This window comes from Lissotriton helveticus, chromosome 9 (assembly GCF_964261635.1).
Source record: "Lissotriton helveticus chromosome 9, aLisHel1.1, whole genome shotgun sequence".
Lineage (NCBI taxonomy): Eukaryota > Metazoa > Chordata > Amphibia > Caudata > Salamandridae > Lissotriton > Lissotriton helveticus.
In genome coordinates, this window is record NC_136070.1 from 241,225,460 (window position 1) to 241,249,655 (window position 24,196).

The following is a 24,196-nucleotide window of genomic DNA, read 5'->3' on the forward strand; positions in this document are numbered from 1 at the left end:
CAGAAACTTGTCTGGTGATGGCAGATGGCTGGTAGTCCGTCAGAAACCCCACCAGAGTTGGTCGTTTTTCAGGGGGCATCTCAAAGATGCCCTCTGTGTGCATTTTTCATTAACTCCAACACTGGCATCAGTGTGTGTTCAATGTGCTGGGAAGTTTGATACCAAACTTCCCAGACTACAGTAAAGCCATCATGGCGCTGTTGATTTGGTGTTGACTAACTGCCAGCCCATGAACTCAGAATGGTTTCGCTGCACTTACAATGTCTGTAAATGGCACAGACACTGTAGGGACATATTGCTCTTGCAGCTGTGCGTTCACCGGGGTATGGTGCACCCTGCCTTTAGGGCTTTAAAGCCTGCTAGAGGGTTGACTTACCCATGCCACAGTCCGTGTTGGTGGACATGGGTCACAGGGATGTTTGCTATGTTGACTCTTTAGTTTTATATGCACCAAAACGCCCAGTCTGCACTGACTGGGTGGGAGTGTTAAAGGTGAGGTGTCTCAGAGGGGCATAATACGTGGTGCAGCCTTTAGAGGCCCTCTCTGGTCATAAGGCTCGTTGCACCAGGGGTGCCTTTTAAAAGGGACTTACAGGTGGCCCAGAGGTGTGCCAATTGTGGGTACAGAGGTACAGTTTGGGGAAAGAACATAGGTGCTGGGGCCTGGTAAGCAGGTTCTCAGCAGACACTCGGTCAAGTTGGCATCTGGTATCTGGCAAAACATTAGGGGGTAACCATGCAAAAAGTGGTACTTTCCTACACTGTGCACATTCCAAGAACTGCTCATTGTTTTTAACAGTTATCTTGAACTGTCTGTCATGGAATGTGAGAGAATCAGACGAATGTCTACAGGTAGAACAGTGGACTTTCCCTGCATCAAAAATTCGACACCTATAGTAAGTAAAAATGTTCTAAAGCACGTGAATGCCAAGGCATCTTAGCGCTACTGACTGCTATTACCAATCAAGATACTGTGAGACCTACTTTAGACCCCAGAAGCAAAGAGCCAGGACTTCAAGGATTTTCTAAAAACCAGCCTGCTAGTTTGAGACCTTAAAGTGAATGGCACTGTGTTCCACAAATTGCAGGCCAAGTGTAAAAAACTTATGCTCTCCCAATTCGCCTTCTTGGCCCCGGGGATGACTACCAGTCACGCGGTGAATGATCTTAGATCATGTCGAGGGACATGCCACCTAAGTGAATTCTGAAAGAGCCTTGTGGATAATGCATAAGGCCTTACATTTCACCCACGCAGGGACAGGCAGCCAGTGCAGGTCCCTAATGCTCTTTGATATCGGGCGGAAGTTTGGGATTTTAGTAATAAGCGGGCTGCAATATTCAGCAAAGTTTGGAGCTTCAACTGTATGCGCATTTGTGCTCCCAAATAGAGATCATTAGAGTAGTCTAGCTTCGATAGAACCAAGACAACAATTACCGTTTTTGTAGGTCTAATGGGATAAAAGGGAAGATCTTTTTTAAGATCTTCAAGGTATAAAAACATGAAGATGTGATTGATGATCAACATTCCTTTTCAAATCAGATCAAACATGACTCCCAGGTTCTTTACTTTTCAAACAGAGGATGGGCAGGAAACAGATACTGCCAGCCACCATGAATTGTTCCAAAATGAATATTATTACCAAAAAGTAAGACCATCGTGTTCTCAGTATTCAGCTTGAAACAATTTTCCTGCATCCATCTGTTCAACTTCATATATTCTGGTCATCAACATGAAACAAGATGAACTTGGAGATGTTAACTCGCCAAAACATTGCTGATGCTTCAGTGAACACGGAATTTCCTAATATTGCAAATGAAATGATTGCCAATGAGGAGTTGGTACCTGCAGAGATCTATTCAAAAGGTATGGGCCATATTGTTAAAGAACTTAAAAGAAATTTTGGAGGAAGCTGACCTTCACTTTTTGCCACATGTTGAGTGGGATTGTTTGAAATGTTTCCAATTGAATCTCGCTTCTTATTTTGTATAAGAAACGAGACCCAGAGATGTCTACTGTTCTTATTAAGGCACTTATTCTTACGAGTGATAACACTATGATCAAAATTGGAACAAAGCTTGGTGCTCTAACTGCTGAACCTGTGAAGATTCTAAAAGAATTTGTTGATACAGAAGAAGGTGACTTTGAAAGCATAGGAAAAATACCTTGTGCGTGTGTGTAAAAAAAGTTCTGACTGTCACACATTTGATGATCTTCGGTACAGCGAGTTCAAGAGATCAGTCCGCTAAGTGACCTTTCACAGACGTTTTACTTGTTTAAGTATTTAAATGTTTTGGATCTTGTATATGACATCTGTGTGAATTTGATTGGTAAGATATTGATAGGGTGCTAAAACCTAAAAAAATTCTAAAGCCACTTCCCACAGAATCTACATGTACTTGCAAAACTTGTGCTGCAAAAGATGTTCCTGTCGATATGCTCTTCTCAAATGTTCAGCATTCTGCAAATGTACCACGAGCAATGGCCAAAACAAATAAATAAAGTGAACTATGAAATGTCTAAAATAGGATTGATAAACATTTCCTTATTCAGATCATAAACATCGTTTGGTGCATACATAAAACGATCTAAAAACATTTTTTTTTTTATTTCTATATAACTATCTTCTTCCTCTATTATAGCTGCCATTTTGGAAAATGGCGGTAGGTGGTGCTCTGAGGAGTTATTTTCTGTCTCTAGAAGACTACTTGACTCCCAAAACCTATGTTTTGACACAAAAATTAAGTATATGGATCTCGTGGCTCCTGAAATATTTCATCACTGCAACATATCTGCCATTTTTTAAAATGTGGTCCAGAAAAATTTGGCCAGGACCAGCAATGTCTACTCCAGCTAAATTTCTTCTTTTTGTCAAAGATATTTTGTATTACATTTCTTCTTTAACGATTGAAAAACACAAATGAAAATCTCTGGGTGATTTTATTATTATTATTTTTTTTTTTTAATGGAGGTATATCGGGGGGGGTGCAGGATTAGATCCTAGTGCCAGTGCTTTGAACCTTTTGTTACTTGACACTGGTGTGTCTGCATCAAGCATCCTGAAGGCACCAATGTTCCCTAAAATCTACTAAAGGAATCCACTGAGGTGTGGAGAGCAAGGTTTTAAAATCAAACTGGAATTTGCGTGGAGAGATCGGTTTGTTTAATTTGCACTCCACAAACATTAAGCGAATAAGGAAAAGGTGCAAGCCAGTTCCTCTAAATCCGGACCATGCCTTGAATACAATCAACCAACAAATGTGCCTATCTTCTGTTAATGCATCATAACCTAAACTTCAGTGTATTCTCTCACAGAGTTCATTCACGTTTCCGACTAACTCTGTATGTTACATTTTTACTTTCTTCCCCCTTTCCCCCATTAATGGATCAGATCTTTTTTTTCCTGACTCCTTACCTTCCTCCTCCAAACATTAAAGGATCTTCGTGTCTAGATCAGTGGTTTTAAGTGTTCTGCATAACAAGGTTGTGTGGAAAACGGTTTATTATATAATGTGGTTGTGAGCCCTCAACTCACCACCTGTACTGGTTCCAGTCAGATTAGTTTGAAAAACCATAGCTCAACCCTCGGCAACTGTACCTTTGAGCAGCCAGGCTTCATCAAAGGAACAAATGTAAACCATTAGGATGTACCAAAAACAGTTAAATAAGAAAGAAACAAGACTCAAAAATCGGACATGAATTTATAAAACGAGGATGTACTTTGATTTTTAACTAGCCACCTCAATGACAGAAAACCACCGGAGGGTTCCGGGGATTTTAATTTTCAAAGGTAAAATCAATTGCTGCTTTTTCATTTAGCTCAATAAATCATTGTAATGGACACCACTTGTGTTAAACTTTGCGTATTTCGTAAAACTTTTATTAAGTTGTAAATTGCTACTCCAGCCTGCTTTGGGTGGCCAACTCTGGCAGGAAGTGTCGGGGATCAAAGAGGTTCAGTTAAACAGTTAACTTACATTCAAAGCCGTCTTCAGTCCAGTTCCAGGCTCTATGGGCGAACCAACACAGACTTTAATGGAGCGGTCCTCAAGAGTGCTGTTCCGGTGATATGGGTGTTTCCGGGGCAACTCCTCAGTCCAGGAACATGGTGGGGCAATTTTGGCCGCATTGTTCGATGTCCATTGAAGTCTGGTTGAAGACCACTAGTCTCTAGTTACAACAAAACCAGTGGTTCCCTTTAACTAATGATATCTTCCTTGCTGGGTGACCAAACTGCTCTCTGACGACTCTCCCTGGTCCAGCAGACTCAAGTGAAACTTTTGGGGTTAGGACTCTGTCTCCCTTGCTGCACTTGGTGGTCAGCGGTGGTTAGGCATTCTTGGCTACCAACTCTCCAAGGGAGGCTTCTTCCACTTTTGTGTCCCTGTAGCTGTACATGGAAGTCAACCAGCTGACTCTTGAAGTCACTTCGATACAGATGTGCTCTGAGGTCTGGGTGACACTTTTATGCCCACTACGAGCTCAGGGAGATGGGGTTACTAACTAGTCAATCGGCTACCAGGTCCCTACTGCATTATGACCAGTTCCTGAGACTTGTTGCATCTTGCTATCCCAGGGTGCACTATCCTTTCCACTACCAACATGGCACAACCCTTCTCTTAGGGAACTTCCAAGCCCATCTCAGGTGTGGCTACGTGGGGGGTTACGCCCTCCTGGAGAAAAATGGTTTGACAACGGCATCTCATCTTGGCAAAGCTTTAACCTCTCCGTCCTTGATTCCAACAAGTCTGCAAAGAAAACAAAAGAGCAGCCCCTTGCTTGTGTGACTGCTGCTTGCCCTTCAAAGGCAGCTTCCTCTTTGAAGCACAACTTTGGGCTTGTAGTATGTTTAGCCTTCCTGCCAGGAGGGTGGGTTATACCTCCTGCCTTGGCAGATCCTTTGTGTTCCTTTCTGAGGGTCGTTCACAACTCTCTCCAGAAGGCAGAATGTTTTCTTGTGGCCTGCAACCGTAAACTATCTCTGGAGATCTTTGGGCAACAAGGTGGCTACTTACTAAAGTTACCAATTGTGCAAAAGTTACATTAAATTCTGCTGGACCATCAAGTTGGGTTTAATGCAACAATTCTTTTGATACCTTGAAATACCATAAAATACCACGTTGAGTAGTCCCATTCAGGCCAATTTGGCAGTGCTCAATTGTCATGTAACCCTGTACTCGCCAATGGGGCTGCTCTCATTTCTACAGTAATAACGACAAGGTGGGGTTTTTACTTTCAGGACACACAAAAACATATGTCCTACTCTTTCTAATTTACAGCACCTTGCCTTATGGCTCTTTAGGCATATTTTAGGGGTGTCTTACATATATTTAAGAAGGTTATACTTTGCCAATACTTTAAATGGTAAAGCAGAGTTAGCAGTTGAAAAGCTGACTGCCAAACAGCAATGGTGGCTGGCAGTCACATTTTGCTTTGTCACACTCTTAATAGCACAATAAGTGCTACAGTCCATGAGAGACGCTTTAACTTATAGACCTTGGTACTGTATACTAGGTACTTGTAAGTAAGTTAATTTATGCCAATTGTTGGTGTAGCAATCCAACATATACCCTTTAAAGGGTCAGAGCACATGCACTGAAACTTGGTCAGCCTGGCCCATTGAATTGGAGAGTCATTACGCCAGTACTAAAGAGTAAAACACATGGGGCAAAGGGTGGGTGTTAACCTGCTAAAAGCGGTTTACTCACAAATATAAACAAATGTTTATTCTAGATGTGGCACCACCAGTTGGCACTAAATAATCTGTTACTTCCCAATGGAGACTTAATATAATCACTTGCACAGAGCAGAATTCATCCAGCTATAATGGAGGTAGTAAAGACCATCATAACGTTGCTTTTGTTTCTTAATGCCCTATGTTATGTTAAAGAGATTTGTACAGCGCATGGCTGCCTCAGCTAAGGGGCGTCCCAGCGATACCCAGGTAAAGCATTGTGAGATGTAAAACAGGGGAGTTGTGGATTCGCTCGGGAACAGCTAAGTTTTTACATCCTTCCTGAAAGCCTGGAGATTCTGGATACCTCTGATAGACACAGGCAGAGAGTTCCAGAGTACAGATGCCAGCACCTTAAAAGAGCGGCCCCCTGCTCCTAAACCACTGGGGATGCAAACTAGGTGCTGAACGCAGTGCACGCCACGTTGAATACAGCGCCAGCAGATGAGATGAGAGGAGGAGCTTGTTGAGTCAGAATTGTATCTGCAAAGCATAATGTCTTGAACTGAATTCTTTGATCAATTGGCAGCCAGTGTAGCTTAGGTATGAGGTTTGATGCTGAACAGAATTTAGGGAGAGCTAAGAGTGCGCGCTGCCCCATTTTGTACCCTCTGTAAGCGTTGAATACCAGATTTATTTGCGCCTAAATAAAGGGAATTACAATAATCCAGTCTAGATAAGATTGCAGATTGGATAATGGTTTGGGGAGTTTGGGAGTAGACCAGTCCTAAAAGAGGCTTGAGTCCACGCAGAGGCCCAAAACATGCACCCGCAACCACTTTTGTCCACCCATGCTCGGATTTTTCAGGGCCCCCTTGTGTGGGTGCCAATGCCTTTGGCCACCATTGATCTGACCACAAATGACTCTCCCTAGCAGCAAAACTTCAGACTTACTGGCGTTTAACTGCAGGCAGCATAAGGTATTAATGACAATCCTTTGTTTTTTGCTTCCTCTGCAAGGGGTTGTAGATGAATAATAAAGAGCGTAGGGTCCAATATTGATCCCTGCGTAGCTCCGTAGCAGGCGTACTCCTGAGAACAATGGGATGGTACCGTGACCTGGAATGTTCTGCCATCCAGAGAGGATCTGAACCAGGCCAAGGCCGAGCCGCCGATGCCCATCTCCTACAAGCGGTGCAAAAGGATCTTATGAGATATCCTATTAAAAGTGGCGCTGAGGTCAAGAAGAATCGGAGCCACAGAGTTTTCTTTATCCAAAGAGCTTCGAAGTTTCTTTGTCACTGCCAACAGGGCGGATTCAGTGCTATGGCGTGATCGAAAACAGTTTTGTGACAAGTCTAATATCTCATTGGACTCTACAAACTTTGTTAGGATGGAATTCATATGGGATTCTGTGGCTTTGGCCAAAATAAAAAAAGGGGGCTGGGATATGGGGCGATAATTTTCAGGTTTGGATGTGTTCAAAGAGAATTTCTTTTAGTAACGGTGTCACTTTGGCATGCTTCCATGCAAGTGGTACTGACGCCGAGGTTCGGGATAGGTTAATAGCTCACAGTAGTTGGTGTTTTTTTAATTTACGGAGTTGGTCCGGTTTCATAGGGTCTGCTGGGGAGCCGGATTTAATTTTATTGCAGAGATACTGTACCTCTGAAAGGGATAATAGAGGGAAAGAGAGTAATGTCCCTCCTTCACTGTTCACGTTATCTCTTGTCCTAGCCCTATTTATGACCTTATTCCTTGCCTAGATCGGATTACTTTTTGGCTCATACTTAAAGCTAACCCTTTAGCTGAACCTGATCGACAAGCAAAGGCATTTCATCTCTTGCTTTCTACACTACTAAGTAAAGCAAAGCTGGATATGAATGCAGATTCAGCTCATTTATAATAGGGACAATGAGCCTTTTTATTGTATTGTACGATTAATATAGACTTTCATACTCCTCAGAAGGTCACCAACCATTCCTATGTGCATCTGTGTATCCTACATGGAACTCTCATGCCCCATCGTATAATGCCATGGAGATTTTTGTTTTTCTTTCTCCTTGTAAGAATGACACTGACGTTTTTTGTGTTTTTTAAGGCACTCTTCCTGTACTGGTAGGCCTTTACTGAGAACGGACTCTTCTTTAGGCATTCCTTGGTACATTTAATAAACCCCATTCTGTTCCTTTTGTTTCCAAAGCATTGGAGGCAATTTGCAGCTGCCTTCTGTTACAGATGAGTCAGTAAAAGGAAAGGAATCCCAAAAGTCTTACCAGAATTCCTCTTCCATATTATAACCGGTGAATGCCCCATTTGCTACATTGCTTTACAGATTGTAAATAGGGTCAATTTAGACATGGCAGTAGATTTTTTGCACCATCTGTAGCAAAGGAATGTATTTCCTGTCAAACCGCATGTAAAGCATCTTTTTTAGCAGTTTTAAATATTGATTGAAGAGTGGATGTGCATTAGAATGTATGCTTCTTTTTTCACTTTCCTGTTGCCCAGCGACATTCACGATAGCCATAAACTTGATAGTAAAACGTGTTTCATTCAGCTCCGGTTGCATTTTTTTTGGTTGTTTTTTTAAGGGTGGAAAATAACTCTAAACGATTTTACAGTTCTCTCATCTCCAAGTCCTCATCTCTACCTGGATGAAACATGTTTTACCAACCAATAGAAAGTCCATGACAGTGTTGAATGTGAACTAGCCATGTCTTAAGCTGTGGTGACCCAAAACAAGGTTGCTAGTAGACTTCGGTGACTTAAGACAGTAAGCCAAAGGGAAATCAACTGCTGCAGGTAAAATGCACAGATTTTGAAATAAGCCCAAATTGATCACATCATTTTCCACGGTGTCTCACAGTGCTGAAATGTTATCCTGACTTCCATGTTTGTGCGCTAAAGGTTCCTGTAATCATTCTATAACTAGCCTGCCTTGTGAGTAGGAGTCCTCTTCAATCTTTCCTTCCCTCTACCCAGTTTAATTGGTCAGTGTCTTCAGCCATTCTTGTTTCCCACATCCCTTCTAACCACTCTTATCTACACATTTAGGGCCCAATGTAGGTAAAATCAAATTTGCGAGTCATTAATAGTGAATTTTACCGATTCGCTATTAAGGACTCGCAAAATTGAATGTAGGTAGGAATCGCTAAAATATTAGCGATTCCTTAATAACGAATTGCAAATTGAGATTCGTTAATAAGGAATTCCTACCCATTCATTCCTATGGGCTAGGAAGCCCATAGGAATGAATGGGAAGATATTCACTATTTGCAATTCGCTATTAGCGGGAGCTATTTCAAGGGTGCCAGGGTGTCAAAAGGACACCCTGTTGCACCCCTGAAATGTGCATGTGTGCACATGTGGCGCACATACATGCCCTAAGGGCATGAATGTGTGCCAAATGGCACTTTAACAAAAGCAAAAAAGTGCTTTTTTTTAAAGGAAATCGTTAAAATACCACCAACTTGAAGTTGGTGGTAATTAGCGATTCCTTAAGGCTAAAGTGCACTTTCTTTTGTGCTACTTACATTTCCTTTAAGGAATCGCAATTTGCGATTCTTTAAATGCAAGAACAAAATAAGGAATCGCAATTTTGCGATTCCTTATTTTGCTAGTAGGTTTAAACTGTCCTACATTGCTCGCAGCCAAATAGCAATCGCAAACTAAGCGAATTTCAGCGTTCGCGCTCGCTATTTAGCCACCTACAGCTGGCCCTTAGCTCTCTAGATGCAGTAAGCCCTCCGTCTCCTCCATTCAGCCTTATCTCTTCATCAACTGAACACATAATCGTCCCGCTGATTCAACTGTAAATATTCCACCATTTAAGCCATTTTACTTTGTTTATTGAATACCTCCTCCACCATTGAGCACAATAGAGTTGCCCATTCCACCACTTTTCCCTTCACGGCCTAACAATCACTGAATGCCAGATTGACCCTATGCATCAATACCAATCATTTTCTCCATAGGCCCCTCAAACCAAATCTGTTGAGGTTTGCCTCCTTTTTAACAAGGGATGCACCACATTAACTGCTGTATTCTTCCTCTTCTCCCAACCCAGTTAAAATATTTGTCATGGTCTTAACATGGTTTGAAAATATTAATTTGTTTGGGTTGTATCTTCCCTGAAGAGTCAATGCATCGATCTTTGATTTATCTCAATGTAGTCCTAGGCATACTGTCTGCAATCCTCACATAATGCTTCATTATTATAATCAAACCTGAAGAATTGGCAACAGAAGTATCCTCTCCAGTTCATACATGGACCGTTGCATCTCAAGCATATGCTTTGCCTTCACGCACTAAAAAAGTTAAATATCTGGACCTTCTGTTTACCACTGCCTCTCTGACTCACCCACTCTGACTCCACCCCATATCATCCACCTATCCCACTCCGAACACAGGGATGGCCAAATAAGCATTAACAAGGCCTCCTTTACCCTTTGTTCACCAAGTGCCACCAAATAACCCTCTTACATAAATGAAAATGCTTGCCAGTTCTGTTCTTAATTGCCCAGGTCAGTCGCTCATTATCTGGCTTCACCTCTCATGACTCATTTTGTGACACTGTTCTCAGATTTTAGCTCTGACTACCTTCTTTGCACTGTTATTTAAAGTGCCTCTCATCCCTAGCCCTCCACCATCCAGTCATTCCTTGCCCAACAGCATAAATGTGTACGTTGCTGCTCGAATTTAGGAAATGAAAACCCCTCATGAACTATTGATGTTTCCTTACCTTCAAGTCTGAATGTAGTGCTGTAAAATCTTTCTACTCCACAGTGCCCCCAAAAAGGCTGTAACCGGACATTCTCTTTCCTTGTAGTTCTACAACTTGGTATAGCATTTCTGCTGCTTACTTTACCTGATGGCCCTCCTCCAAACTCAACCCTATAAGGAACATCAATACTCTCGTGTGTTCCCTCTTCCTCTCTCATATACCCCCTCTGTCCTCAACTCAACTTGCCTTTATGCCCCAACTGTGCCCGCTGGGCTCATCCCTATTATCACGAGAGCCCATATTTCATATGCTTCCTCAAACTTATTCAGTCTCCTGACCATCAAACATTATACCCTGTCTTCCTCTACCAACCTTTATATGTTTGGAAATAGGTCCTAGTGTTTCTACTGCTCAAGAATGGTACAGTTGACTTCCTATTCTCAATACCTCTTGCTCAAAACTTCCTTTCTTTTCTGTAACATTCAGACGGCTTGTGTTTTGTCAACATCCCTGTTATTTTTCTTCTCACAGTCTATTGAAGTCTTTCCAGTATAGTCTTTATGCATTCTCTTCCATGGAGACACCCACACGTATTGCATTTCGTGATCTCTCTGTAGAATTCAAAGTAGCAATCCCTCTATGATGCCCACCCTTAACTCCAAGGGCACCACCAACATTACCAGCCCCCTGAGGTCCTGTTATGGGCCTCCTCTTCTCGCCACCTTCAGAGTGGAATATCAGAGTATTGTGCAACGATTCATCTCTAGATTGGCCTTTTTCTCACTAATGCTGATGTCCTTTAAAATTGAAATTGCCTACTTCCCCGCTGCCTTCACCCCAACCACCCTATCTACTCTTATCTCCCATGCCCCTCTCCATACATCTCTAAATTATATCCCTTTGGTCGGAGAAACATGGTTTGTTTAATTCCTGCAAGTGAGTGGAGTTAATGATCTCCATCAGTGCCATATTACCCAGCATCTATCTTGCAGTGCATACTTTGAACTAGTGTATGCATGCAAGTGGGGCTCATGCCCACCCACACTCCTTTTTGGGGACCAGTACTTCTTTTCCCTTATTACATTTTGAGCAAGAGAGAGAAAAACACCAAATTGCGTAATGAGAAAGATCGGAAAACTGACAAAAAAAGCAAGGGTGAAAAAGAACCTGCAAGAATGAGATAAAAGTGCAAGGAGTGTCTGGTGGATGAAAAAGGAATGGGTTGGACTCAAGACTATGCTGCCTTGGTATTTGGCACCTCTGACCATCACTAGCGCTAGCCAAGGGTTTCTGAACAAAACTTTGGGCACCTCACTTATCCATTTACAAATTGAGCTCTGCTGGTTTGGAATGTCTGATAGATATGCCCCCACCTCCCTTTTTACTGTGCCAAATCCATATCAAGTGTAGTAATGGGCCAACCTGATTTATGCAATGCACACCTAATTTACCACCCAAATTACACCTACGCCGCATTGAACACAGTCAAGCAAGAGTCGAGCGATGCATTTCCTCTTGATTACTCTTTGCAACCACTGACTGCTGAGTAGAGCTTGTCTTATGTCTCAAGTTGGAATTTTAGATGTATGTAGTCTGCATGGCACCCTTGAATTCTGCTAGCTTCACTTTGTTTACCTTGACATTGACTGCATTGAACCATTGCCCTGGGTACAAGCCATTATTAGGCTACAAAATGCTCTTCCTGTTTTCTCTTGATACTACACAAACAAATTACCGGATTGAATCTGTAAGTTGGGTGATCAGATGCAAATATTTTTTTCTAGTGTTCGGACAAGATCTCGCATCATCTGCTTTGTTAAAGTTGCCACTTGGCATACACATTTCTTTATTGTAAGTTTTTTTTATTTTTTTATTCTGCATATCTTAAAAAAATTCTGATGGAGTATTTATTTAGACTAATAGTTGCTGGAATCTTACACTTTAATGAATTCCTCATTTGTTTCACATTCTCCTGTGATTTTCATCACATAAGAAGTACTTGTGAAATATGTATGTGTCCAATTTTAGGCAATCTTGTTGAATCTAGGCAGCTAAAATAATTTCGAACTGTTTGGTTTGCTGCTTTAAAGTACTGTAATGTTTGTTTTTGCAATTAGTCAAGTTGACCATTTAGCTGAATACTGATAGAAGTTTTTCTACATGTGCAGGGATGGATACATTATTACATGCTCCCATCCAGATTCCACTGCAACAGTTACAGGTATGACCAGTTTCAAGTTTTTTTCATTTGTTTTATAACATTGTATTGCTTTTTGGTAACTTCGGCACAGGTAGAACACACACTGTGCAGTCCCTCACAGGGGACCCACAGGACCCAGTTACAATAGTCCCCATGTCTATATATTCCCAGCTTTCCCCATGTCGAGTGTTTCTTCCCCGTGTTGTCTGTAATATACCCACCATTTCCCCCAGATTATGGAGTGATTTTGGAGTATCCATGTGCTATATAGATTGGTTCTTTTAGTTTCACTCATTGATCTGTACTTGCCCTCCGTTCCCTTCCTGAGACAAGGGTTTGGAGCATCTGGTGGCTTCCAATGTTACTTGTTGATCCCACCGCAATAGACTTGTAATACTACCCTGGTAATCTCAGGAGGCGCCTGGGGAATAGGTATCCTGTATAGTATGCCTACATTTAGAATGCGAACGTAGGATTGGAAACGTGCACCAAGACCCAGTTTTCTTAGCACTTCCAGTAAAAAGTCCTGATCCAAAGAATCAAAGGCGTTCTCAAAGTCAAGAAACCTAAGTTCTGTGGAACATTGCAATTTTCAGAAATGGACCAGGGCCAGATGGCCTTTTTTGGCTACTGTCTTGTGTTGCAATGGAGATTGAAGCCACATTGGTGCGGGTCGACCAAGTGGCTCTGCACATGGGTGAGGCATCTCGCCAAAACCTTGGCAAACAGTTTAACCTTCGTGTTATGAGGGAGCTAGGCCAGTAGAAGACTTATCTGTCTAATGGCTTCTTGGGATTCAGGAGCACCACTATGGTTGCCTGGTCTATTTCTGCAGGGAAATGACCTTGAGTGATGGCTTCAAGGTACATATTTAGGATAGGGGGCAGGATGGTTTGACACTCGGAACCAGGTACATGGCAGTTGTCGTTTTGGAAATACAATTTCCCAAAAAAGAATTATTATTCAATTTGGAACGAGGGATAGAACATATACAGTGGGGTTGAACACAAATAAATTGAGGACGTACTTTGGATACTATCGTCTGCGTTTATTGTCAACGCAAGATTCAGCTTGAGAAGATACTCCTGGTTCAGAGCATTTACTAACAACCCTGACTAAGTCCCCAAGGGCGAAACTCATTGACTGGGCTGATTATGTGTTTGCATCTACAAAAGACTTGAAATAAATCAAGATTTGCTACATCAAGATTACGCGACTCCTGTGTATCACTAGTGAATATTCACATGAGTTTGGTCAAATGATTAGTATATGTGATGTCTATAAATTTTTCTCAATAATGGAAATGTAAAGTATAAAAGCGATTATGGACATTATGACATAACTCTTTACTATCAAAGAGAATATATATTTTGATAATAGATGCTCCTGTCCTGTAGGTGTTAGGAAGTGTTCTTTTAGTGGTTCAGTGGTGGTTCGAGCACAAACAGTTGAGTGTCTGGCTTCAGTTAATAAATACTGATGAATACTAGTGCGACTGGCTTATAGCCTTACTGCCTTTCCTTTATATAAATAGATTGACACCGTCTACAGTAATAATCCGCTGGGAATATGTCCGGCCTGGTAGTCCTGCTTTGATTGATCCAAGAGGGCCTCATTAATCTCCTCCACAGTCAGTGGCAGTGGAATGTCCATGTGTTAGGGGGCGTACTTTTCATGTGCCGGGCATATATGTTCATCATAGAGGCAGCTATAGTATTCTGTGAAGGTGATCTCTGGGCCGGTTACTGCCTACATCTCAATCGGTTTGGTTGTACATCGCATCACTCTGGACTCCAATTTTATAGTGGCAAGCCAGTGCTGGAGCTAGCCGGATTTATCGCTCCATTTGTATAATAAAAACACAGCCTAATTAGCTCAGTGTGCTCCACTGCCAAGTAATAGCTCATTATTCCCATAGGCATAACCTTCCTTCTGTTCTTGAGTGCTAGGATAAGGTTTCCAATTCTGAGATTGGGGGCATACGTCTGATGGAATTTTAACCTAACGTAGAATTGTGTCTCCCCTCTTGTAGTGGCTTTACATGTTTGCCCCAGTGTCCCGGGTGGGTCCTGTGTCCATTGGTTGATGCTCATGAAGGCCTTCAGTTGTGTTTCTAGAATCTGGATAAATGGCTGGCCTGGAAAAAAACAGGCGTTGAACCTCGACCTCCAGCACTAGGGCGCTTGGGCCATGAGTGTGGTTGGTTTGTCTGTAATGGTCATTGCTCCGTCAACCAGTCCCAAGCCTCCTCCTGGGGTATCAAAAAGATGATTTCCCCCGTGGATCACTTGTAGCCATGCCGGGAAGAGGCGCATGTATTATAGTATGGATAAACAATAGAGAGCGCAAGGGTTTTTAGGGGCGCGTCCTGTCCCCAAGTGTAGTATAAAGAATCAATGTGGACTAGCCCACTATATGCTTAGAATATGTGCTGTTATTCTAGGTCTTGGCGCCGAGCCTGTACTTAAACCAGACGCCACCGGCGGACATCCAGCAGCTGGGACGCCGAGGCACCCGAACTAGGTTACTCGCAGAGGATTCTCCTAAACCAAATAGGTACCGGTAGTGCCTCTCCCCGCGCCCCGAAACACTGGAGCAGAATACTATAGCGAAGATTTTTTCTCGCAAGCAGCAAGTGTCTGTAAGTAAATAGACACAGCTTTTAATTTTCACTTTTTCCACACACCTTAGCGCGCGTGTAGGAGATAATCACCCGTGGCACCACTTTTGCCACTCACTTCACCCTTCTTCTGGTCCTGACGAAAGTCCCGCCCAATCGTTTAAGGGACTGAAACATGTAGACCGCAACACATAAGCCAACTCATAGCAATATTTTTACTATTTGTAGTTGCACCACATATTTTTAACTGATACCCTGGGCCGCCAAGAATAAAACATTAGGTAAGGATTCCCAGAGGTATATTTTAACACTCCCCTTCATCCACATCACACCATTGCACGACACCCGCTCCGCTGTAGTCCGGCGTGGAAGCACAACCAGGCGGCACTCGGCTGCCTGGTTGGACCCCGATGATGAAGCATGACACCAACCAGGGTGGTGTGTGAGGGGTTTATTAACAAGACCTATTGGGTCCAGCCACAAGGCCGCAGTTACAAGTGATCTAGAATAACGGCACATATTCTAAGCATATAGTGGGCTAGTCCGCATGTATTATAGTGCCATGGCCTTGAGGTTTTGTTTAATATGTTCGTACAATTTTCGTTGTACTGGAACTCATGTTACATTACAGATTCTGTTGCCCCAGCTTCTTGAAACACAAATTGGTCCAACACCCCTTCTCCCACCCATCTGACAAATAGTCTGATCCGGCTGAGTCCCAACCCTCCCCGTAGAGAAACACACCTGGCATTGTGGTTCTGTTAAAGTATCTAAGATAAGAGTATAATTTACAGTGTTATTCTCTGACCATAGCACTGATAGTACGGATAGTAGGAGGGTGGTCAGGAGAAATGTATGAGTATTTTCCAGGTATTGGTATTTACCAGTCTTCGCACCCACCGCATCTCTTCCATCATTAACTTTAGACTTCAGAATACGGTTGTGTATTTGAGAGCGGTATGCAATGGCCAGAGCTACACTAATCAACATCGATTTTTGGGTCTGGCCTAATAGCAATTCTATGTGATCAGCAAAAAATAGCTTTCAGAGTACTACTGAAAGAGAGGGTTTAGGCTCAATCCACCTGTTGGTTGGGCTTAGTACAGGATGTGATTGGGCAGAATCGGTGTGCTTCCACTGAAGCAGCGGGTGTATTGCACTTTCGGGCTTGTGGCAAAGATTATACTCAATACAGCAGAACTGAGTTGGTTATGGTGGCAAGCCAATGTTTATAGACCTGATCTGTTTATCATAAAATGTTATATACAGGAATTGGATCCCACACATTAAGTGTGAAAAGCATGTGTTAAATTAAGTCATTTAAGGGTAGAGTGCAATCACGCTAAATTAAAGCTTACAGATACGTGTTTTATTACATGGAATTTCACAAATTACTTTATTAGGCACAGGTTTGTGTTTGTTAACCTCCCCTGTGATAAACTGTGGATGTAGATGATATGCTCTGTGAGGATCCTTCTTCAGTTCTAAAACTTGGTTTCTGGGCTGGCTTTTCATCTCTTTTATCACATCCATGTTGTGAAACGTATTTTCATTTGAAATCGTTTATCTTCTACCATGTGCTATATCTTTCAGAAGGGGAGGTTTAGGATTTGTTCTTTTACCTCGGGTAAGAGAAATCCTCTTCTTTTGTCCTTTGCTTCACAAAGTCCTTCTTGGTACCCCTCTGATACCTTGGTGAGCAACATGGACTGAGTCACATTTTACAGAGAGTAGCAAGTTCTTAGATTACCAAATTCACACGCTTAAGGATTAGGTCACATCTTTCTTACCTGACACTCAATACCTAGCAGTAATACAAGTCTCCTCTCCCGTTTCTGACCCTTGCGGACAGTGATATTCTGTTCATTCACCAACTTCCAATCCTTAACTTTGACATTCACGAGGGTCCCATCTCTCCCCTTTAATATTTAACACGGTTGGCTCACCTTTCTCACTCACACAAATTGATTTTATGTCCCTCTGTTGGCTGTGAAACTCAGAATATTTGCTTCGGCTTTCTAATCGGGCATACAGTTATGTGTGCTCTAACATTTATGACACCTCACAACGCAGGTCATATCTCAGCCTTCTGACTCATCATTGTGAATTAAATCTCTCTTCTTGCAATGAACTGTTTGTTTTTTCCAGCCTTCTTTTATAGAGATGCTGAGGTAAGTGCTCCCCGTGCGTTTCTCAACTCACTTTTAGGATGTTGATTTCATCTACTCCATCTCACACTTTTCGTGCTGGACCACTATGTACACATACATCCTACTTGCATACGCAACTCCCTGACTTGGAGAGCGGTTTTGAGAGTGCCAGTGATTCTCAAAGCTGTGTCCCTTAGCTTAGAGGGGGAGAAGGATTCCATCACCTCCCATTAGAAGGCACATTGGTGATCTCTGCATTGCTTTCCTAAGCACACCTAAACCCTTGTGAAGGAGGGAAGTTGGTTCCCAGGGATTCTTTAGCTGCCATGTATGCATGTGCAGTGCATGTAGGGGGATTCCTCACAGTTACTGTTTGGCCAGAGGTCCATGTGTTCCCCTGGGATGGGGATCCAGGGTTTACATTGTGCCTTGGGGAAACTGTGACCTGGCTAATTTCAGGAACACTGGTGTGCGTATGTGTATATCCGAGTTTGTCAAAGACGTGAACATTAATAAGAAACAGCCCCCATATTCCCTCGTAAATTATAAGCTTTGGAAATAATGGTAACCACTGATAAATTCACACAAATTGAACCTGAATACAGGAAACCAAACGTAGTGCATCTCGGAGAGATGAAAGAAAAGAAACCAATAATGTAACCATTTTTTGTTTTGTTCAGTTCATAGGAGTATAACCTATCCGTTCCGGCTGCACTATTGCTGTTAGCTAGTTAGCAGAAGGTTGGTGCCAGTCTCTACTGGCACATTGAGTATGGTCTGGCATGCATTCCAGTGTAATTACCAGAGGCCCTAGATTAATTCAAGTAATTCACCTCTTGGTTTTTTTTTTTTGCTTTCTTTTTTTAACAATTCCTGAAGGGGAGCAATTAATAGAAATCCTGCAGCCCCAAAAACGAACTCTCTAAAGGTCAATGCTCATCGTATGAAATGCCTTGCTCAACAAGACTCTTAATTTTTGACATCATGAAGCCACCCTTCCACAAATACATGAAGTAGAAAGATTAAGCTTGTAGTATCAAAGTCTGGCGAGAGACCAATGGGAACGCTGGGTGGTAGTAAATTTGTGCCAGCACAGCAATTCCTCCCCAGAAATGTGAGAATTTGTTTTTTTTAAGCAAAAGTTGAGGTTTACAGGGGATTCTGGGTAGGAAAATGTTGGGGGATCCACTCAGGTCGCATATACTTGGACTCCCCCGGGTGTCTACTTCTCAGAAAAGTCTGGGTTTGGAAGGTTTCCCTTTATGGCAGCCGAGCCCGGGGCCAAAAATGCAAGCGACCCCCTTGCAAAACCAGGTTGTTTTGTGATTGATAATTTTTGATGCCTCCACAACACGTTTTGGGCCATTTCCTGTTGCGTTCACTAGACCAACCCACAGAAGTGAGGTACCATTTTTATCGGGAGACTTGGGGGAACGCTGGGTGGTAGAACATTTGTGCTGACCCGATTCCACAACTCTCCCACATACAAATGTGAGAAAAATTAGATTTTTCTTTTTATAGCCAAATTTGAGGTTTGTTGGGGATTTTGGGTAGGAAAACATTGGGGAATTTACACAAGCCACACATCCTCGGACTCCCCAGGGTGTCTACTTTTCAAAACTGTCTGGGTGTGGTAGGTTTCCCTTTATGGTCACTGAGCCCGGGGCCAAAACCGCAGGTGACCCCCTTGCAAAACGAGGTCATTTTGTGATTACTCATTTTTGATGCCTCCACAATACGCTTTGGGCCATTCCTGGTGGCGGACTCTTGGCGCGCAGACACAAGTGAGTTGCCATATTTAATGGGGGGGCCTGGGGGAATGCTGGGTGGTAGGAAATGTGGGGAATTTTTTCTGATTCTGAAAGAGTATGGCACAGTAATGCAAGGGAAATGTGTGACTGCAGTCACATTTAGAGGTTTGCAGAGCATTTTGGGTAAGAAAAGTCATTGTAATCAACGAAAGGGACACCGCCCTGTACTCCCCCGGGTTTCTATTTTATGAAAATATCAAGAATTGGTAAATTTTCTCTACAGACAATGTACACTGTGGCATAGAAAGCCAAAAAATGCAAATATTACTTCACAACCAACTATTCATTAAGTACACACACATCCTGGTTGGCGATGCCTCAGAATATATAATTTTATTAACAAGAGATTTCACAAAAAGGAAATGCACTGTTAATAGTTAAAAGGTTAAAAACCTGAACCAATGACGCACAGCTCCTGAGCTGTAAAGCCACGCTCAGACGTGAGTCCCTTGCTCACTTTGCCACTGGATTCAAGCAAGCCGGGCTGAAGACGGCTGTAATGCCAGAAACGGTCCTCGGAAGCTTTTCCGGTCCAGGGAAGGCATGGCTTGGCAGTTCAGGCTGGACTGTTCCCATGAGGCACAGGGTCAGACTGATTTGCATATAGCCATGTCTGAACTGGGGTGGCAGAGTGGGCTAAAGAACGGTGATGGATTCAACCCAGATCTTTTGACTGGGTGTGAGTGTTTGATTGGTTCGGATGCTCCGTCCATCACCACCCCCTTTTGTAAAGCCACGGCAAGACACCAATCTTTTTACAGGCCATTCACACGCCTTTAATACGAGACACATATAAGACCATTCACACTGCCAGCCGAGGGCCAAGCACCTTACAACACTCACATCAACAGGCAGCACCATACAAGACCCCCTCACTTTTATACACCCACATACCTGACTCAGCAACCACTCCGGCTGATGGAGCATGTGGACTGGTGTTTGTCTAGCAGTGTGTAGTGACCAGCAGCAAGTCACTACTCAGACACCGCCAGCCAAGCGCCAGTCCACACACACCACCATCCCATATTTTATGCTAAAAAAATCCACAAACCAATTGGCAATAGATACAAAACTATAACTAATAGCACAACAGCTCTAACTAATATGTCAACCATGAAACCTGAACAAAAAATACAAAACTATACAGACCAGTTTAGTTTTATGCTCACGGTTGCAACCTAAAACCCTGTTGTTTGTTGTACAATTTAAAACATGTGGTCACTCACAGCCCAGGATTTGAAGGACAATAGGGGCAGTACATACAACTCTCCTACCACACACCTCTTCTGGCACATCTCCACCACTGCTTCTCTAGGAACTCCTGCCCGTTCCACTAAACCAAGGCTGCCTATCAAAGGCTGTTGAACGTCAACAAATGTCATCTTTGACTCTGGAGAGCGATCCTTAAATACAATAAAGGCATTGTAGCTTGCTAAATGGAATAAATGGATAGCCAATTTCTTATACCAAACGTACGCCTTACGAACAGCAGTGTAAGGTTCCACCTCTGATCTACTCGATCTACACCACCCATGTGCTTATTGTAGTCTAAAATTCACACAGGTTTGCGCACTTATTATTATTATTCTGAGTTTTATATAGCGCCTGGTTACCGAGTAGGCATCCCAGCGCTCACCAGAGAATAACACTACCAAAAATAATACAGGGGTTAAGCAGAAAACAGAAAAGTTTTTAAAAGTCTGCGGAACCGAAGAAGACTGGCTTCCGAACGTAGTTGTAGCGGAAGAGAGTTCCACAGAGTGGCCACATTTATCGAAAACCTTCTACCACCCGTCCTGGCCTTCTTCACCCTCCCGACCTGAAGAAGATGTTGATGGTCAGAACGGAGAGAGCGGGGGGCCTTATAGGGCTGGACCATCTCCCCCAGAATAGGTGGACCTACCCCCTGCCGAACTTTATGGGCGATACAGAGTGACTTGAATTTCACCCTGTCCCTAACAGGGAGCCAGTGCAGTGCCCTCAGCGCCGGGCGAGCAGACTGGCGCCTGGGAAGACCCGTCAAGAGCCTGGCGGCCGCGTTCTGCACTTGCTGCAGTTTGTTCAGGGTAGATTCAGGTGCACCCAGGAATAACGCGTTGCTGAAATCCAGCCGCGAGATGATAAGTCCCTGGATGAGAAGTCTCCTAGTGGCCGCTGGGATCCGAGGTAGGATCTTCCGGGCTGAACGAAGCAGACCAAAACACACGCCAGCGGTCTTTTTAGCATGAGTTTTGAAGGAAAGGTCCTGCTCAAGCCACACCCCCAGGCTCTTGATCTCCTGCTTGGGGGTGGGTACAGGTCCCAGACAGTCGGGCCAACTGCTGGGGGACAAAGATGGAGAGGAGTTCCCCAGCAGCATCAGTTCCGTCTTGGAGCCGTTTAGCTTTAGTGCTGAGCTGCACATCCACGAGTAGATCTTCTCGAGACACGAGTGCAGCCGGTCGGGATGGAGAGCCGACTGGGAAAGGCCTACCACCAACTGAGTATCATCAGCATAACTGATGATTTTAATACCCATCGGCAGTACCACACTCTCCAGGGGGGCCATATATACCATATATACATTGAATAAAGTAGGGCTCAATGAAGAGCCCTGTGGCACACCACACTGGAGAGGGAATGAAGATGATTTTTCATGACCTTCCCACACCTCAAATGTACGTCCTTCCAAGAAGGAAGCAAACCATTTGAGAGACAAACCAGTGACCCCCACCCCCGACAGCCGTTGGAGAAGCACCTGATGGTCCACGGTGTCGAAAGCAGCACTGAGGTCCAGGAGGATTAATGCCACTGATCCCCCCCGAATCCAAAATGCTCCTTGCATTCTCCACGACCGCCAGCAGGGCGGTGTCGGTCCCTTGAGGGAGTTAGCCTCCAGGAAGTCCGACAGGCGACTGTTCACCAGCTTCTCAGCCACCTTACTGAGACCCGGCAGCAGGGAGATAGGCCTAAAGTTGGCGAGGTCGGCGGGATCAAGGTTAGGCTTCTTTAAAAGAGCCTTAACCACCGCCCCTTTCCAACTAGGGGGAACTACCCCTTGAGTGAGGGACAAGTTTATAAGGTCCGTCACTGGGCCGCCGATGGTAGGAGCCGCCTGTTTAAGATATTTAATAGGTGCTGGGTCTTTCGGGGAACCGCTCTTCATGGTCCTCAAAACCGACAGAACTTCCTCCATAGTGACAGGACCGAGAGAGGCCAGTTCCACTGATCGCATCCTAAGTTGAGAACTGGAGTTATCATCCAAGGAAGATACCTCACCTTGCCGGGGAAGAGAAGCCAGTATGTTGTCGATTTTAGTTTTAAAAAAGGAGGCCAATTCTGTGCATTTTTTGCGTGGGTCCTCGTGGATGACCTGAGGTTCGGGGGTATTCAGTAGTTCCTTAATGACCCTGAATGACTCTTTAGAAGAATTGGCCGCAGAGCCAATTCTCTCTTCAAAGAATCTGGATTTAGCCACCCGAATAGCGGCTTTGTACCTGCTCAGAGCCGCACGGTATTCTTTCCGACTCATTTCACACCAGTCTCTCCTCCAGGACCGCTCTAGCTTCTTACATCCCTTCCTCAAGGTTCTCAATTCAGGCGAATAGCAGGGCGCCGAACCCACTCTCTTCCCCCTCGTAAGTTGTTTCTTTTTGGGTAGGATGGTATCTAACGGTCCGTAAGCCAGATGTTTAAATTCGCATCCGCGACTATCGGATTAACTCCCTGAGGGGGCCGCGTAGCCTCCAGATGTACCACCCAGGTGTCAACCGGGAGCCTCGACCAGGCTCTCTCCAAGATGTGAACCCTTGGGACCACCGCAGCTGAGCTATCAAATTGCCACGTTGCGGACACCAAAAAGTGGTCTGTCCAGGGCAGGGCGAGTGCGGAGGGTGAATTAAGATGGTCCAAATTTGAGAATATGGGGTCGAGCAAGTGACTCTTCTCATGGGTCGCACCCGAGTTGGCCAGGTTGATTCCAAAAGCACTTCAGCAACCTGACCAGAAACAGTCATAGGTAAAGTACTTTTATCTTGGATGGTGGTCGGCATATAGACATCGCTCCGGCCAGAAAATTTCAGAGCTGGAAGCTTATCACTATTCAAGGCACTGTACTGTTCCTTCACAAGTTATTTTTTTTTTTTTTTTTTTTTTTACAAATCAGCTCTTTTGGGTAATCTTTACGGTTAGAGCAGATAGTGCCACAAGTAACTGTCCACTTTTAACAATTCCTTGAACAATGGCACACCAGTGTAAAAGTTATCTACATATAAATGGTGACCTTTGTTAAAAAGTCCTCTACCCAGTTCCCACACAGTTTTCTCTGTAACTCCAAAAGTGGGTGGACAACCAATATTGGAATCCCTACGGGCTCGAAAAATCATAAAAATGTTACTAGACTTAAATAATCTACCTGACCTAACTGTAATGTACTTGACCCGTGAACTGGTCTCAAATTGTGTGATCTTAGGCAAATATTTTGTCTTATGGAGCAGCCTTTTTCTTATCACATAAGAGAGCACCTCAAATATGCAAGTTCACTATTTCTGCTGTACAAAAAATCTTTTCATTTACTAGACTAAATATTTGCTCCATGTATAACAAGAAAGAAGCCCATATAAAGGGTACACATGATCCCTGGCTTGCCCCTTTGGGCCAGATCTACGAATCTATTTCCGGTCACAAGCGGGAAATCTACCCGTTTGCGACCGCAAAAAAGGGTGGTGGTATGTACAAACGCTAATTTGCGAGTAGGTGACTTGCAAAATAGTGTTTGTGAGTTGCTATTAGGAATGGGCATGCTGAGGGCGTCCCTTCAATTTTGGTCGCAAAACGCTGCAGTGGGTGGTAAGCCACTCGCAAACAGGAAGTGGTCCCAAGGGGACCCCATCCCCTTTGTGAATTAGTGCGAAAATATTTTTAAGAGCTGGTAGTGGTCCCAGGGACCACTGCTTGCCCTTGAAGAAGAACATTTTTCGGTTTTTTAAACTCATATCATTTTCCTTTAAGGGAAACGGACTGCATTTGAAGAAGGAAA

At 43.6% G+C, this 24,196-nt stretch overlaps 1 protein-coding gene across 1 annotated transcript in view; it reads left to right on the plus strand.

Annotated features, from left to right (window-relative positions):
- Nucleotides 1-24,196, plus strand: part of KNL1 (kinetochore scaffold 1) — a 579,877-nt gene that overhangs the window by 124,117 nt on the left and 431,564 nt on the right. Inside the window, exon 9 of the mRNA XM_078659817.1 lies at nt 12,567-12,619. Within this exon, the coding sequence (XP_078515943.1) occupies nt 12,567-12,619 (53 nt within the window). The remainder of the gene's footprint in view (nt 1-12,566; nt 12,620-24,196) is intronic.